Here is a 15,577-nt window from a genome sequence, read left to right on the forward strand (position 1 = left end):
CTGTCATGTGCCCCCACATATAATGCCCCCCTGTCATGTGCCCCCACATATAATGCCTCCCTGACATGTGACCCTGACTTATAATGCCCCCTGTCCTGTGCTCCTCACATATAATGCCCCATGTCCTGTGCCCCCACTGAGGGGGCAGGACAGGGGGCATTATATGTGAGGGGCACATGTCAGGGGGGCATGGGGGGGCATTCATGTGCCCCCACATATAATGCCCCCCTGACATGTGCCCCTCACTTATAATTTGTCCCTCTCACTTATAATTTGCTCCCCCTCCCCTTTCTTACACGCTGCGGCTGATCCATTCCTGCAGTCAGTGAGAGCCGCGGGGACGCGATCTCCAGGTGCCGACACAATGATGTGATGTCATCGCGCCGGCCTTCCATGATTGGCTCTCAATGACTGCAGGAATGGAGCAGCCACAGCATGTGATAGAAAGGTGACGGGCGTGAGAAAGGGGTGGTGGAGCGGGACAGCCGACAGCTCCCGCTCCACCATGCTATAGTACAGTTGCCCCCCCCTTGGATCCGCCACTGTATGTAGTGGACAGGAGTTTCTTCAGGGTCCTGTACAGTACTCTGTGTCCCCCTCCCAAAAAAAAATAACATGGCTCCATCCTCAAGAAGTGTTGAAAGGTGCAGATTATCTTGGCACAGGTAAAGGGCAACATAGGACATGCAGTATCATACAATACTGTAGAGGCACAACTAGACATCCAATCAGTGCATAGCCTTCAGTATTACATGTGTTTAACCAGTAAAATGTCTGATTAGCCACTGACATGTGTCGTAGATGTAAACTGTCTGTAGCATTGTATGTTGAATATGATTTCAAGTTACAATGGTACAGAAAAAAACATTGTATGTTGAAAATATTTTAACCTGAGGCCATTGTAACTTAAAGTGTAACTCTCATTAAAACAAATTATCCTTATGGTAATATTATTCCAACATACTTTGTTTGAAAAAAATGAAGTTTTCTATGTTTTGTTTGTGCTTAAAAAACCTCAAGAGCACATTTTCCCCCATCTCATACACAGACTTTGGACCGAAGTCCAAACACAGAAAGTGCAGCCTGGAGTGCTGAGGGGGGGGGGGTGTCCAGCCTCATCCAATTATAACTCCTCTCACACTTAACTGCCATATGCTGTTGGTTAGACCAGTGTTTCCCAACCCAGTCCTTAAGGCACACCAGCAGTCCAGGATTTTAATTTTTCCCTGTTCTATTCCAATGGAGTAACTGAAAAAACCCGGAATGTTGGTGTGCCTTGAGGACTGGGTTGGGAAACACTGGGTTAGACACCCCTCCCCCCCCCCCCCCCCCTCAGCACTCCAGGCTGCACTTCCCGTGTTTGGGCTTCGATCCAAAGTCTGTGAATGAGATGGGGGAAAATGTGCTCTTGAGATTTTTTTAATCACAAATAAAACATAGAAAACTTCATTTTTTAAAAACAAAGTATATTAGAAATATTTTTTATTTACCATAAGAAGTGCAATAGCAAAAAATTTGTTTTAATGAGTGCCCATTTAAGGGCTCATGGTATAGTCTAACAAGAGGACTGTTTTTGAAATAACAAGGTGGGTACATAAATAGTTTTTGTTTTACAGAGATGTATATTCCTGAACCCACTAACATCCCTATTGAGAAGACAAATCACAGAGGAAGAAACGAACATGACTTTCTTCACTGGCCAACACCAAGTGAGAATGACATTCACCATCATAGAGGTGAGAACCCCATACAGTTTACATAGTTTTCTCAATGACTATCAGGTAACTTGACTCTTGATTTCTTTACTTATCTCTAAACTCAGTACATCCTTAGGCTGGAATTTCACCAAGAAAAACGCCAATTCTGCCGCATGGAGTTTTTTCGGCCAAAAAACATTGCGGCCAGATGTGAGCTGTTAATCAATGAGAAATCGCAAAAAAAATTCCACTTGGCGTTTTTCAGTTTGGCTTTTTTTTTATCCTTTTGTAATTTTTTCAAAATTTTTTGGTGTTTTTCACCTTTTGCAAAATCACAGCATGTTGAGCCTATGGCGTTTTTTTCCCCTGAAATCGAGGCGTTTTTCTCCCATAGAAGTCTATGGGAGTAAAAGCATGTCAAGAAAAACGCCATGTGGATTTTAAGTTTGGCATTTTTGCAGGTGATTTTTATTCTTTTTTTGGACTTAAGCGATCCAAAAAAGTGATGGCGATACCATTTTTAATAAATTTAAATAATTTCGTAGGATACCATTAAAATTTGTGACATCATTGCATCCGCAGTGTAGGACGCCAGGTTTCTGACATCCTGCGCGGCTCATGTGATGACGTCACCAAACGCGCATCCCAGCAAAGAAGGCTGGTTTTAGGCTGCAGGGAGATGTAAGTCCTGTAGCTGTGAAACTTAACTTGCCTAATTACTTCCCTTATAAGGGAGGACCTGCTTATCACCAGGGGCTAACCTATCTTCTTAGGGGGCATAATTGTTTAAATAGGAGTCCTACCTGCCAGGGGTAATATCTATCTGGGGGCCTGTACAACTATTGGGAACCCCTACCTGATCATCAGGTAGGGCTCCCCAGTAGGTAGACAGGCCCCCAGATAGATATTACCCCCATCAGTGATGGGGATCATATCTATCTGGAACCTCTATACCTACTTGGGAGCCCTACCTGGTGGGGATCATATGTATCTGGGGGCCTGTGTACCTACTGGGGAGCCCTGCCAGATGGGGGTCATATCTATATGGGGGCCTGTGTACCTACTGGGGAGCCCCACCTGATGGGGGACATATCTATTTGTGGTCATGATGGGGGCATTATATGTGAGGGACGCATGGTTGGGGAATTATATGTGAGGGGCGCATGATGGGGGCATTATATGTGAGGGGCACATGATGGGGGCATTATATGTGAGGGGCGCATGCAGCCCAGCCTCACCCAGCCTCTACCTCCAGTGGCCCCCAGATAATTTGAGTTTGAGACCCCTGCTCTACTGCCTTTATTTTCATTTGCTGAATTGTCACAGGAATATTGTGCAGTCATCAACCACACCATTGTCCATTCTAGACATGTGGATGGTGATTTTAAACACACAATGACACACAAAGAGGGTTTCCCAACATTTTGGTATGACATATTACAAAGATTGGACCCCCTCCCCCTTATTTCTAATACAAAATGGCATCTTCTGTGCAGAGTCCTCCTCATGTGCTATGTAAAAAAAAAAAAACATGTTTGTTTAATTGGATTTAATGGGGACCCATGAGTACATGGTATGCCTTAACTTGTATTGATTGGAAAACCCCTTTAAACCCTTAAGGACGTAGGGTTTTTCTATTTTTTGCACCTAAAATTCCATATTATGGCTTATTTTTTGCACCACCAATTGCAGTGATATTAGTCATTTTACAAAAAAAATCCACAGCGAAACAGAAAAGAAATGTATTATGCGACAAAATTGAAGGAAAAAATGCAATTTTGTAAATTTTGGGGGCTTCCGTTTCTCCGCATTGCATTGTTCCGTAAAAATGGCACCTTATCTTTATTCTCTAGGTCCATACGGTTAAAAGGATACCCTACTTATATAGGTTTGATTTTGTCTTACCTCTAGAAAACAAAATCATAACTAAATCCAGAAAATGAATACGTTTAAAATTGTCATCTTCTGACCCCTATAACTTAATTTTTCCGTGTACGGGGCAGTATCCGGGCTTATTTTGTGTGCACGATCTGAAGTTTTAATTGGTACAACTTTTGTTTTGATTTAACTTTTTGATCACTTTGTATTCATTTTTTGGGGCTATAAAAAGAGACCAAAAATACGCTATTTTGGATTTTTTTTACGTGTACGCCATTGACCTTGTGGTTTAATTAACAATATATTTTTATAGTTTGGATATTTCTACATGCGGCGATACCACATATGTTTATTTTTATTTACACAGGGGGGTGATTCTTACTTTTATAAGGAATAGCAGCTTTTTTTCCACTTTTTTTTTTGTTATCTTATAGCCCCCTTTAGGAGGGGCTATAACATGCATTATATTGATTCCTAACACTGATCATCGGCATAGAACTACATGTGGAAGATCAGTGTTATCGGGGCTTGACTTCACCCCCCCATTGGATGCCAAGGAAGCAGGTAGGGGACCTTCCTTCGACAGCCTAGCGGATCGTGACACCGCGGTTTCACCGATCAGCCCGACTGAGCTGCCAGGATGCAATTTTATCAACTTTGATTGCCGCCTCTATAGGGTTAACAACGATCGGTGCCACATGCTATTAGCCAAGGGTCCCGGCTTTCATTACCCGGCAGGACCGACCCGTCACGGCATGACCCCGCGTTATAGACTGGGCACAGGGCGTGCGGGTACCCCCTGTGTCCTTAGGAGGTTGAGCCCACTAGTGAGCTTGATTGAGTTTAATTCCGATATTATGGCTGCATTCCTTATTACACGGGACAAACTCAATGTGAATCTATTCTGTGGAGGAAGCCTGCCCTGGAGCACATACGTCTTCTTGAGAATTTCATATTCTGGGCAAATAGTTTTCTATGGGAATACCATTTTATTTTTATTAGCACCTTCCCAAAACACTTAAGACTACTTTGAGTGTGTATGTCCATATTAATATTATGTAATTCAAGCTGGTATATCAACCAATGTACTGTGTTTGTTGGATCATGTATGTGATCAAGAGGTCAGCACCTACTAAAAATCAAATGAGCAGAACGCACTAGGGGGTGCCTGAGAATTTAACCACTGTGAGTACATGACCACCTTTATATAGTTAAGAGCATTGTTTGCCCCTTTTTAAAGTGGTTATCCAGGAATAGAAAAACACTGATGCTTCTTCTAACAAATAATCTTAAATTTTTCAGAAATGGGTCATCTAAAAGTGAACTATAGAGAAGGAGACAGACCTCAGTCAAGTGAGGACAGCTCACTTCACTCAGTTGCATGGGTCGCAATCCCAATATTGACAGCTTTGATTATCATCATTGTCCTTCTTCTGATCAATAAGAAAAAGCAATGGATTCCAGTACCCTGTTACCGAACACCTACAAAGGTACAAACATTTCACTTTAAATGTTTATATGTAATGTTGTGTCCATTTTTTATGCTGTTTACTAAGCTGTATTTTCATATTTACATTTACACAATATAAAAAAAAAAATTTGGTAAGTAAGCACAACTGGACACCCGATTTAACCTGGCCAGTAATAACCAGTTGTGTCAATAGCACTGACTGTTTACACATCAATGGTAAAAATAGCTTTGGAGCTTCAGTAGTAAAAGCAGTCTCATACCATACTTGTTTATTGATGATGGAAAAAATTGGGCTTTGTGTGGTTAGCATTTTTAGAGTAAATATTCCATCAACCAGCAAATAATGTCACTGTCGTACATAATAGATATGTGCAATAGAGCATCACTAAATAGAATTTAAAAAAAGTGTTTATACTTAAAGCATAACTATCAGATCCCACAAAAAAAAGTTACTCAGTACCTAATCCTGACCATGTGATTCTGATGCCTCTATCATCTATATTTATTTAAAAAAAATACCTATTTTCATTAGCTCACAGTGTTAGAAATCCTCTCAGGTGAAGGGGGCTGATTGATGTGTCGGCTCATGCAGCCTTGTCCATGAATCAGCTCTTACCCATGACTCATGGACAAGCCTGATGCTGCTGCAGGACTGGTTAGTGTTCCAGTAGGTATGGGGACCTCTATTGGTGGGATTTTCAGAAGCTATTTTATTTATTAAATATTCAAAATAATTTAAACAACCATATTACAAAAGATCTTTATTTTTCATCAGTAACAACATGTGATAAGTTTTTGGATCTGACAGTGGTCTTTTCAATAAATGACCATTCCTACATATATATGCTGAATACATGGTTTATGTATAATTCACATCTGTATGTCTTGATGAGGAACTCCGTTATAATTATGTTTGCTTTAAATGCATTACATTTTCTATTATCATTTTAAAACAGAGTTTCAATCATTTGATGCAAAGCCATTCACATGATTACATTGTACAGAACAGGTTTATAGATAAGGCTACATCTCCTGCTACCTTCTAGAAGAGGAGTAGGTTAAAGCAGTCGAGTAGAAACCTAATATCGTGAATATTTGAATTCCGGCCCAAGGCAATACTGCTTCTCGCTTTGCATGTCTGCTCACACTGTCACATTCAGAACATTCCACAGGGGAACACAAGATTTAAGTGTTTCAAGGGAATGTTAGCGTTTTTTTTTTCTTTGTGCTTAACCCATTCTATGCACGAACAAACAAAAATAGTATAGGTAGCAATACACAGTGTTATACAGTGTGTAAATTACATTTACTCCCTTTTGCTTTGTTGATCAGAGAAATGTCAGCATAGGGATCTCTCATAGTCATAGCTAGGCTTTTCTTCACTTTAGGGGAAAGATTCCTTTTGCTGCCCTATCTCTGTACTGAAATACTGTATCCAAGACAGAGTGGTTTGTTGTTGTCCCACACAGCTACCTATGCCCTTGGGGGTCATTATATTGTATCTTTATATGAATATTTACTTAATATTGTAAAATTCCCTTTCAAATGTCTGTACAGATTTTAGGCTAGCTGCAGACTTTGAGATAAGTAGTACGTTTTACCTCGTACATATTTTTCCATATTTTTCACAGATTTCACTGCAATGCGTAACTTTTGTGTAAAAATCCCATACATTAAAGTCAATGACAAAATCATGAAACGCATCAGAGTTTTGCAGGTGATTTCAGGCAACAGCTGATAAATCCTGCCTCATTGTTATATAGAAAAGATGACTCATATTGATGACCCTGTTATAGTGAAATTACACATGCTAAATATTTCCCTTGCATATCTAGTTTACAGCTGCCTTCCTGCTTCCGGTAGATCAAACAGCAGACTTTTCTCTGCTGTGTCAACTCTCTCGTCTCTCTCCTTTTTTTCTTTATTGTCAAGCTTCCACTTGGGTTTTTTTCTGGCAGTTTTTGGAAAACTGCCACTGCAGTTTTTGAGCCAAAGCCAGAAATGTATTCAAAGAGAATAGGACATATAAAGGAAGAACTTATACTTCTCCTCCCTTATGGATCCACTTCTGACTTTGGCTCAAAAACTGCAGTGGCAGTATTCCAAAAACTGCCAGAAAAAAAACCAAATGGAATCTTAGCCTCAGAGATTGCAGCAAAAGTGGGAGAAAGGTAGTACATTGCAGTTAAGATTGTGGAAAGGTGGAAAGCACCGAAGCCTTCAGGGAAGGCAGATCACACAGGTTGAACTGTATAATGGTATATATAGGAAGGTAAGTGCACACAAAAAGCAGCATGCAAGGAAAATGGCTTTGTACAGATGTTGAGAGAAAGGAGAGAACTCACAGCAGACTGTTGATGATGTGAAGACCGCAGCCGCCTGGGCTCACATCCAGCATTTATTACTAGAAGGGACCTCCCTACATGAGAAAAGTTTAGAACCAGGAGAAGGTTGCAAACTGTATTTCTATGCCAACTTCTCTCCCTGTAATCTCCTTCTAGTTACCATACATGTTCCCTCTTGGTAAAGATTGTTTGTTGAATTAGTATACCCGTATGGCTTTCTTTAACTGCCACTTTGTAAGAAACACCTACACCCGCTTGCTCCAAAGTATGTGTTTGCTATACATACAACCAATGAGAATTATTTTTTTTTGCAATTACTAATAGTAAACTTTTGTGTGTTCTACAGCCAACCTGCCTAAACAACCAACTGGTGTATGTGGACTGCAAGAAAGGGACTAGGGTACAAGTGGACAGCTCACAAAGGATGCTAAGAATGGCTGACCCAGACTCTAGATACAGTGGCTTCTACAGTATGCAAAAACAGAACAACCTCCAGGCAGATAATTTCTATCAAACTGTGTGAGGAACGCCAAGACTTCTATCACATGGATTTTCCTTTAGAGAAAAGGAAAATAAATTAGACAAGAGGATGGATAACAGACTGAAACCTGCTATACAAAAAAAAAAAAAAAACTGTGCACTTGCTTATTGGATTGTGTGACATGTACAGTTGAGACCTTACTGAGATGAACTCTTGTCTCATGCAATGTGCCAAAACAAACATTCCCACTTTCCCTTTGTAACAACTGACCAAGTGTTTTCTTAGAACCAAAGTTTGGAGAACTGGCTTATGCGTATCTGCTTGTAACATAGCTATAGAGATGTTTTCTTTTTTTCAAGTTGGTTGGGGATGTAGTTTGGGGTACTGACAAAGGAGAGGTCACAAGAGCTTAATCAGACGCAGGAGAAAGGCGAATATGTATAGTGAGGCACCACATTTCTTCTAGTAAAGTTGCTAATACTGGCTTATGCTGGTAACATATAAGAATGGCAGTGCCCTCGCCCCATTTAAAGACATTGACTTCTCCTGCATCTCAGAATATATACCACAAGAAAACAATGCTGAAAATGGAGTGGTCTATACAAATTTTTGCTACAGGTTGTTGTACACAAAATATACTATGTACAAATCACAGCCATGCTCAAGCTGCAAATAATTCTTTTTCTAAACTGATTTCTCTTCACATGTTCAATACAAACAATGGTAAAAAAAAAAAAAATAATAAAAAAAAAGATGATAGCTGCAGTAAGGTAGACATGGTGGGTAAGGTTCTAAAACTATAGAAAATGTGCTGCTTGTTTTTTTCCTTTAAAAGTTTTATTTTTATTTGATTTTAGCGATTGGCCAGTTGGATTAAAGTAAAATTACAGAGGGCTTAGTAGGTTTTTTTTCATATATAAATATATATCTATATCTGAGCACTGGATTTTTATTTTTTCCTTAGAGCAGTATTTAGAACATTTTAAGATCTTAACCAAATACTGTTCTAAGATTTCTTTTATAATGGGGTGTTGTTGTTAAAGCTATTTTATTTTTATTATTTTTTTTGTGTGCGTGTGTGATCATATGTGTGTGACTTTCATTGCATTTTTGTTCTACCAAGAGAAGGATTGCAATTGCTATTTACTTTTGTTGATGCTGGAGAGGCAATGGTTTTAGAAAAAAAGGAAAGCCATTGGCGTTAGCTTGCTGGAAAAAATAACTTATGCTTCAAACAAGTGGAGATGGCATAAGAGGGGGGGAATGGGATGCAGAGTATATTTTCGATTCCATTTATTTTATTTTATTTTTTTTTTTTTGCTTTATTCTTTTTGTTTGATTTTATTAAGTTACTGATTGTGCAAATTAGAAAACCGCTACCCTTTTTTGGAGTTGCTTAATTTTATTGTATATTCAAGCACCTTTTTTTCAAAGCTAAGTTAAAAAAAAAAGCAAAAGTTGCAAAAAAAAGTAAATAAGAGGAGATTATGCTTCTTCAAACTTTAGCATTTTAGGAATATTTATGTAAATGTATATTATGCTAAAATGACAAAGTATTTGTATATATATCTATATATATATATAAAAAATATATATATATAATTTTATATGTTTTCTTTTCCTGTTGAATGTATTTTTAACCAAGAAAGAGAAATTTACCCGTAAAAGAAACATTAAAAACCAGCATTCCATACCAATGCTTAACTGCTTGTAAGTTCAGATAAGGATGCAGGCGTATTTTAATTCTACCTACTGTGTTACTTTTCTTTTGTGTTTGTGTGTGCTTTTTGTCTCTGTACCATATCACGTGTATTTGCGTGAATATGCATTATGTAAAATGTGTGTATATGTCTGTGTGAACCTGAAAACCACAGTGACTTCAGCAATAAGCATAAGTCCTGCTACTTTGGATAGTGAGTTGGGGGGGGGAGGGCTTTTAATTTATTATACAGTATATTCTTTTGTTTTTGCTATGTTCTGTGTTTTGCTGAACAAGCCCAGGAATTGGACTTGGTTGTTTGGTATTGTGAGGTGAAATACAGTTGAATCAGATATGGAAGTTGCAACTTTATCATTGGGAAAAAGGCTTGTGGGGCTTAAGAAAGGCTTGTTCACAAAGTAATGTTATGACCCGCATGTCTCCCTGCATGGTTCTGTTCTCCATGTTTACCAAAATGAGTATAGATAACATCAGTGGGAAGACGAGGCATTGGGAGCAGTTACATATATTTAAAATAAAAATGACCCCCTTATAGCTCCCCTGCTTACAAATGTTGTAAGGGCAATTATGTCATTTGAGCATTGCCTTGGAATGTTTTTTATTCCCATTAAAAAATGATATTCCTTTATAAAAAAATATATATATTATATATATATATATATATATATATATATATATATATATATATTGGCTGATGTTTCTTCAGATGTTGAGCTTCACTATTATGAGGAAATACCAGATGCAAACTATATTAGAGATCCCACTTGTGATCAAAACACAGCTGTATCTCATTGTGTGCACACGTAATGTGTGGATGCAATCTGTATTAGTAGAATAGAGGCTGCTTAATGTGTGATTCTTTACAATATTACTGCAGAGTGTATGCATAAAATACAAAGTGCATATGTACGTGTGTGTGTGTGTGTGTGTATGTATATATATATATATATATGCGCACACACACACGCACAAAGTCATGTGAAAAAGTAAAGACAAAAATCTACAGTCCTTAAAGTGTTATTTTCATTTGAAAAACTGTTGTCCAGACAAAGTTTTAACCACACAGGGTCTTAGTCTTTTAGTCTTAAAACCCACTGTGTTCACAAGTTATAAGTTGGTGAAGTGCCTGGCCAGCTGCCCGATTTAACTTATTCACTGTATAGACTAAAGCAGTGAAAGAGTTGGATTGGATAGACAGTTGGGAAGTGAAGTGCATGTTGCTGTACACTTCGCTGCCTTATAACTTGCAAATGCAGTGGGTTTCAGAATTACAAATCTGGTGTGACCTAAACATGTCCAAAGTTAATGCTTAAAATAGAAAATGATAAGAAATTGACTTTGCAATAATATATAAACATAGATTTTGTTTTTTGAAGAGGCTGTGGTACTCATTCAAATGCTGCAGCCTCTATAGCATTTGGTAGCAGCTGTACATGGTATTGTGGTTTGTTCCATTAAAGGGAATTGTACAAGCAGTGGTCTCTTAAATCAGCTGGTCGGCTGGGGTGTGGGGAGTCAGACACCCACCAATCTGTTCTTTAAGGTCTATTCCAAGGATAGACAATAAATTTCCTTTTATTGTTAAAGGTTCTAACTTGGTTTTATCCATTGGCAGAAAAAGCCTACAGCGGTGTCTGACCTTTCTACAAAATATCCCCTCCCCTTTTCTCAGCTGTACAGTTTCCTGGTGAATTTACTGGTATGTATAGGTTTGTTGCCACGGTAAAAAAAAACATGAGCTATAGTCATCAGACAGATGGCCACATGTTATCCTACTAAATTGCCTCTAACAAAGAATGCACAGTATAGTCTACAGTGGTACAAAGAAGACTTAGGCATTTTCACATCCATGTTTTACAGTGGGTATCCACTTCTCAAGTTATACTTCTGCGACTGTATCTGGAACTGTTTTTGCTTCTGCTGCCAATTCTTGTTCCAGAAGTCCTTGTGCTTGCCTCAGTGTTCAAAGGGGGAAGCTTAAAACTGGCTATACCCTTTAGATAGCTGTTGGCCAACAGCTATATCTGCCAACAGCCTACAATCTCCAAATACACATTTGATGATCAGCCGTGCCCACAAAAATCTATAGTTTAGCCAACATTAATGTAGGGTGTGTGACCAGTCTTAACCTTGCCCAGATGTTGTCTTTGGACTGCAGAGCACGTTTCCCATGTACATCTAATTTGGGCACCATCTTTTTGATAGTAGATTATTAATGCACTGAGGATCTTAGAATCATCTTTGTGTACTACTTTTCTTAACTTGGGGAATTGCCTGGCTGGCTAGTTGTTAGGTAAGTTCTCCATGATGATATTTTAGACAGTGGAAGCGGATTATGGTGATATTTGAGATATTTTCCCCCAGACTCATAGACCTGCATAACCATCTGATTTTTAATGTGTGGGATACCACACATTTTGACAACAAACAGTAAACCAAACTAAATATTTTAGGTCTAAAGAGTAGTGCTTCCTCTATCAACCTTTTTTTTAAACCTTGATTTATAGGAATAAGTAGGTATGCTTCCATACCTACTTATTCCAGAGAACAAATGACATAACTGCAAAAAATGTTTTATTAAATTATAAGTAGATTTGTTAAGCTGTGTTCAACATTAATCAGATCCAATCAGAGCTGACGGAATCTGGAAGCCTTGGATGCAGATGTGAACTAAAACTTTTTTTTTCCATTTATATTACCTTATCTTTGTATACTGGTAAAATGAAAATCACATATTGATATATCCACATGTTATAACAAAAAACATACAGGCTTTACATGGGAGTGTCCATACTTTCTCACATGGCTGCAAATATATGTAAACAATTTTTACATCCTGCAATGAACATACATTTGTATAATAACTCTTAGCACTTTGGCTAATATGTAGCTTGGATTAGACAGTGGAACAAATTAAGGTTATGAACTATAGATAAAGCCATGAATACATTATACATTTATTAAAATTTATTTCTGAGTGTTATAAATGCTGTTTCAGATAGAAACAAATAGTATTTTTATATGCTTTTTCCTTCAAGTGTCATACAGATAACAATAAAGACGTACGCAAAAAGAACGCTAATCTTTATTGGACAAATTTCAATCTATTAAACAAATTAAATAAAATTATTAATTTGCTGTTTGAAGTCCTAGCCCCATAAATATGTCTTTATTAAATAGAAGAGTCTACAAATCTATGGTAACAGCCCACAATTTTAGGCTTTTAAGCTGTGTGCACTTCCTTGTGTGTATAGATATATATAAAAGACACCATTACTGGTGTGTGAAGCTTCAAAGGCCATTAGCACTCCACTGTGTATTCTGGGAAAAGGGAATATGCAAAGCAGCTCACTCAGGTAGCATTCTTTTCACTCCAATGACATAGTTTTAGAAACTTATTAGGATTTAATGCCAAGTCAGAGATCTCTCCAGAATGAAATAGTACCCATCTGCAGACAACATTGTTGCCCTTCCTCAGTACAGAACAGGGTGCTCTGCCTTAACTTGTGAGAGGCCTGTCGACCAGGTAGAAGGGGTAAAATTTCTTGTTAAGGAGACACCATTACTGTTGTGGCCATTGGCACGCCACTGGCTATTCCCTCTTCCCAGAATGCCCAGTGAAGTGATCTCTGGTTTGGCATTCAGTCCTAATCAGTTTCTTAAACTCTGTAGTTGGTGTAAAAAAATTATGTTCAGGGAATGCTACCTGACAATGTGGTATGATGGGGCTGCTTTGCATATGTATGTGTAAGAAAAAACTTTTTGTTTGCTTAAAGAGGTCATATACTACATGGTAATGCTACCTCAATAAGCAAGGGGCATATCGTACAGGCAGCCTATGTGGCTGCTATGGAGCTACTGATGAGACAGTGCCCAGATATGTGATCTATATAAGTACTGTGATGTTAGCAACCAAGCAAGTGGAATTGTACTTTAGTCATAGAAATGGATTAGGGTTCAGATGAATACATGTGATGGTGTCAAACAAATAAATGTCCTTGTTATTGCCCCTTTAATCAAGTATGTACAGGGTAGGATACCTTTTTTTTAATGTTTCTTGCACCTTCCCTTTCTTTATTGTCAGAAGTATGCCTTGTTCTGATTCTCACATGTAGTTACTATGCTATGTATTATAGGATCTCATTACAACAGAACAACTAGGTTTTGTACACCTTTGGGAAATGTATTTATTTTCTTTTTTTCTACAGAAATTCATGTATATTATTGCTAAAAGCTAAACTCATGTTATTATCAGACTTGGTAAACCCCAAGTACAATTGATTTTTAGCTAAAAATATACACATCTGCATTAAAAATAGTACCTGGACTGGTCAGTCCAACAAAATTGAGTTGTTATATTGCTATATGGCCCTGGGTGCCCTGGTGGCAACGATGGTGGAATCAGGACACCCAAAGCTATTAGGTAATATAAAAACAAAATGTTGGGATTGATCACAGGTTCACTTTAAAGGGGTACTCCGGTGAAAACCTTTTTTCTTTTAAATCAACTGGTGGCAGAAAGTTAAACATATTTGTAAATTACTTCTATTAAAAAATCTTAATCCTTCCAGTACATATTAGCTGCTGAATGCTACAGAGGAAATTCCTTTCTTTTTGGAACACTGATGACATCACGAACACAGTGCTCTCTGCTGACATCTCTGTCCATTTTAGCAACCATGCATAGCAGATGTATGCTAAGGGCAGCATGGTGGCTCAGTGGTTAGCACTGCTGCCTTGCAGTGCTGGGGACTTGGGTTAGTGTTATTATTATTATAATAACGTCAGCAGAGAGAACTGTGGTCGTGATGTCATCAGAGAGCATTCCAAAAAGAAAAGAATTTCCTCTGTAGTATTCAGCAGCTAATAATTAAGTAATTTACAAATATGTTTAACTTTCTGCTAAAAGTTGATTTAAAAGAAAAAAGGTTTTCACCGGAGTACCCCTTTAAGCAAAGAAAAAAAACTGCTATATTGTTAGTCAACATTCAAATAATGTCTGAATTTTAAGTGGCTTCTCTATAAATGTTTGATTGTTTGTAGAGTTACATTTTAAGGTGTTGGTGTTAAACTTTTTTGGGAGGGCCCCAACTATATATGTAATTCAACAACTCTTGACTCCACAATAAGCCACAATTATTTAGGCACTGTTTACATTGCTGCTGTGTTACATAAGAAATAATGGCACTATTTTTGCCAGTAAAACAACCGGAAGCCTGCTAAACACCATTAAAAATCAATAGGTCCTATCACGATTTGTGATACCTCTCATGACTCCCCAAAGAACAGAATCCATGATGTAAATGTGAACTGAAACTTCATTTATACATTAAATGCACGAGTAATGTACAGTAATACAGATATGCAGCTCTATTACTATGTTGGGATATTTTTTACATATAGCTTAAAAGGGCAAATTTTACAAGCCATTCTACGGTCTGAACCAATATTTATAGTAATGCAGCAAGTTACTATACCGAGCACCTGTGTCATTGCTTAATCAGCAAAATGGTCCTTTCACTGGGCCATGGATGTTTCAATATGTCGTGTATCATTCTTGTTGTGTCTTTGCTAGTGATGAAAGGCTTTTCTATGGTGTGTCAGAATTTATGAAAGGATTTGTAAAGCTTTTGCTAGGAATTAAACATCTTGGGAGCTTGGCTGCTTCTCAGTGGTCTCTATAGATGAGCCATTTGGAATACACCCACAAGGGTGATGGAGGGTTGCGAACGTATCCTGCTTGAAGGGAAATGCAGCATGAAAATAAAGTTACCCGCCAGTCTTTCAAATTGACTCTTAAAAGCTGGATTTTAACATAGCAGATATGCTTCTTTACGTCAGCAATATTTCTATAAAACCATGGAAGCCCTTTAAATGTAATTATTGTGCAAGGGCGTTATTAGGAAAAAGACAGGGTTGCCAACTGTCCGTAAATTCCTAGACAGTTTGTAAAATAGGGGACTTTTTTCCAGTGTCCATGGAAAA

General features: G+C 38.1%; 1 protein-coding gene across 2 annotated transcripts in view; it reads left to right on the forward strand.

The window, feature by feature from the left end:
* The window catches only part of CRIM1 (cysteine rich transmembrane BMP regulator 1), a 769,789-nt gene extending 759,676 nt beyond the window's left edge, over window positions 1-10,113 (forward strand). For both annotated transcript variants that reach the window (XM_056567417.1, XM_056567416.1), the window contains 3 exons: window positions 1,617-1,736; window positions 4,878-5,065; window positions 7,738-10,113. In XM_056567417.1, the coding sequence (XP_056423392.1) occupies window positions 1,617-1,736; window positions 4,878-5,065; window positions 7,738-7,914 (485 nt within the window). In that variant the 3' untranslated portion in view covers window positions 7,915-10,113. The remainder of the gene's footprint in view (window positions 1-1,616; window positions 1,737-4,877; window positions 5,066-7,737) is intronic.
* Window positions 10,114-15,577: the final 5,464 nt, after the last annotated feature.

Source organism: Hyla sarda, chromosome 3, assembly GCF_029499605.1.
Source record: "Hyla sarda isolate aHylSar1 chromosome 3, aHylSar1.hap1, whole genome shotgun sequence".
In the NCBI taxonomy this organism is placed as follows: Eukaryota; Metazoa; Chordata; class Amphibia; order Anura; family Hylidae; genus Hyla; species Hyla sarda.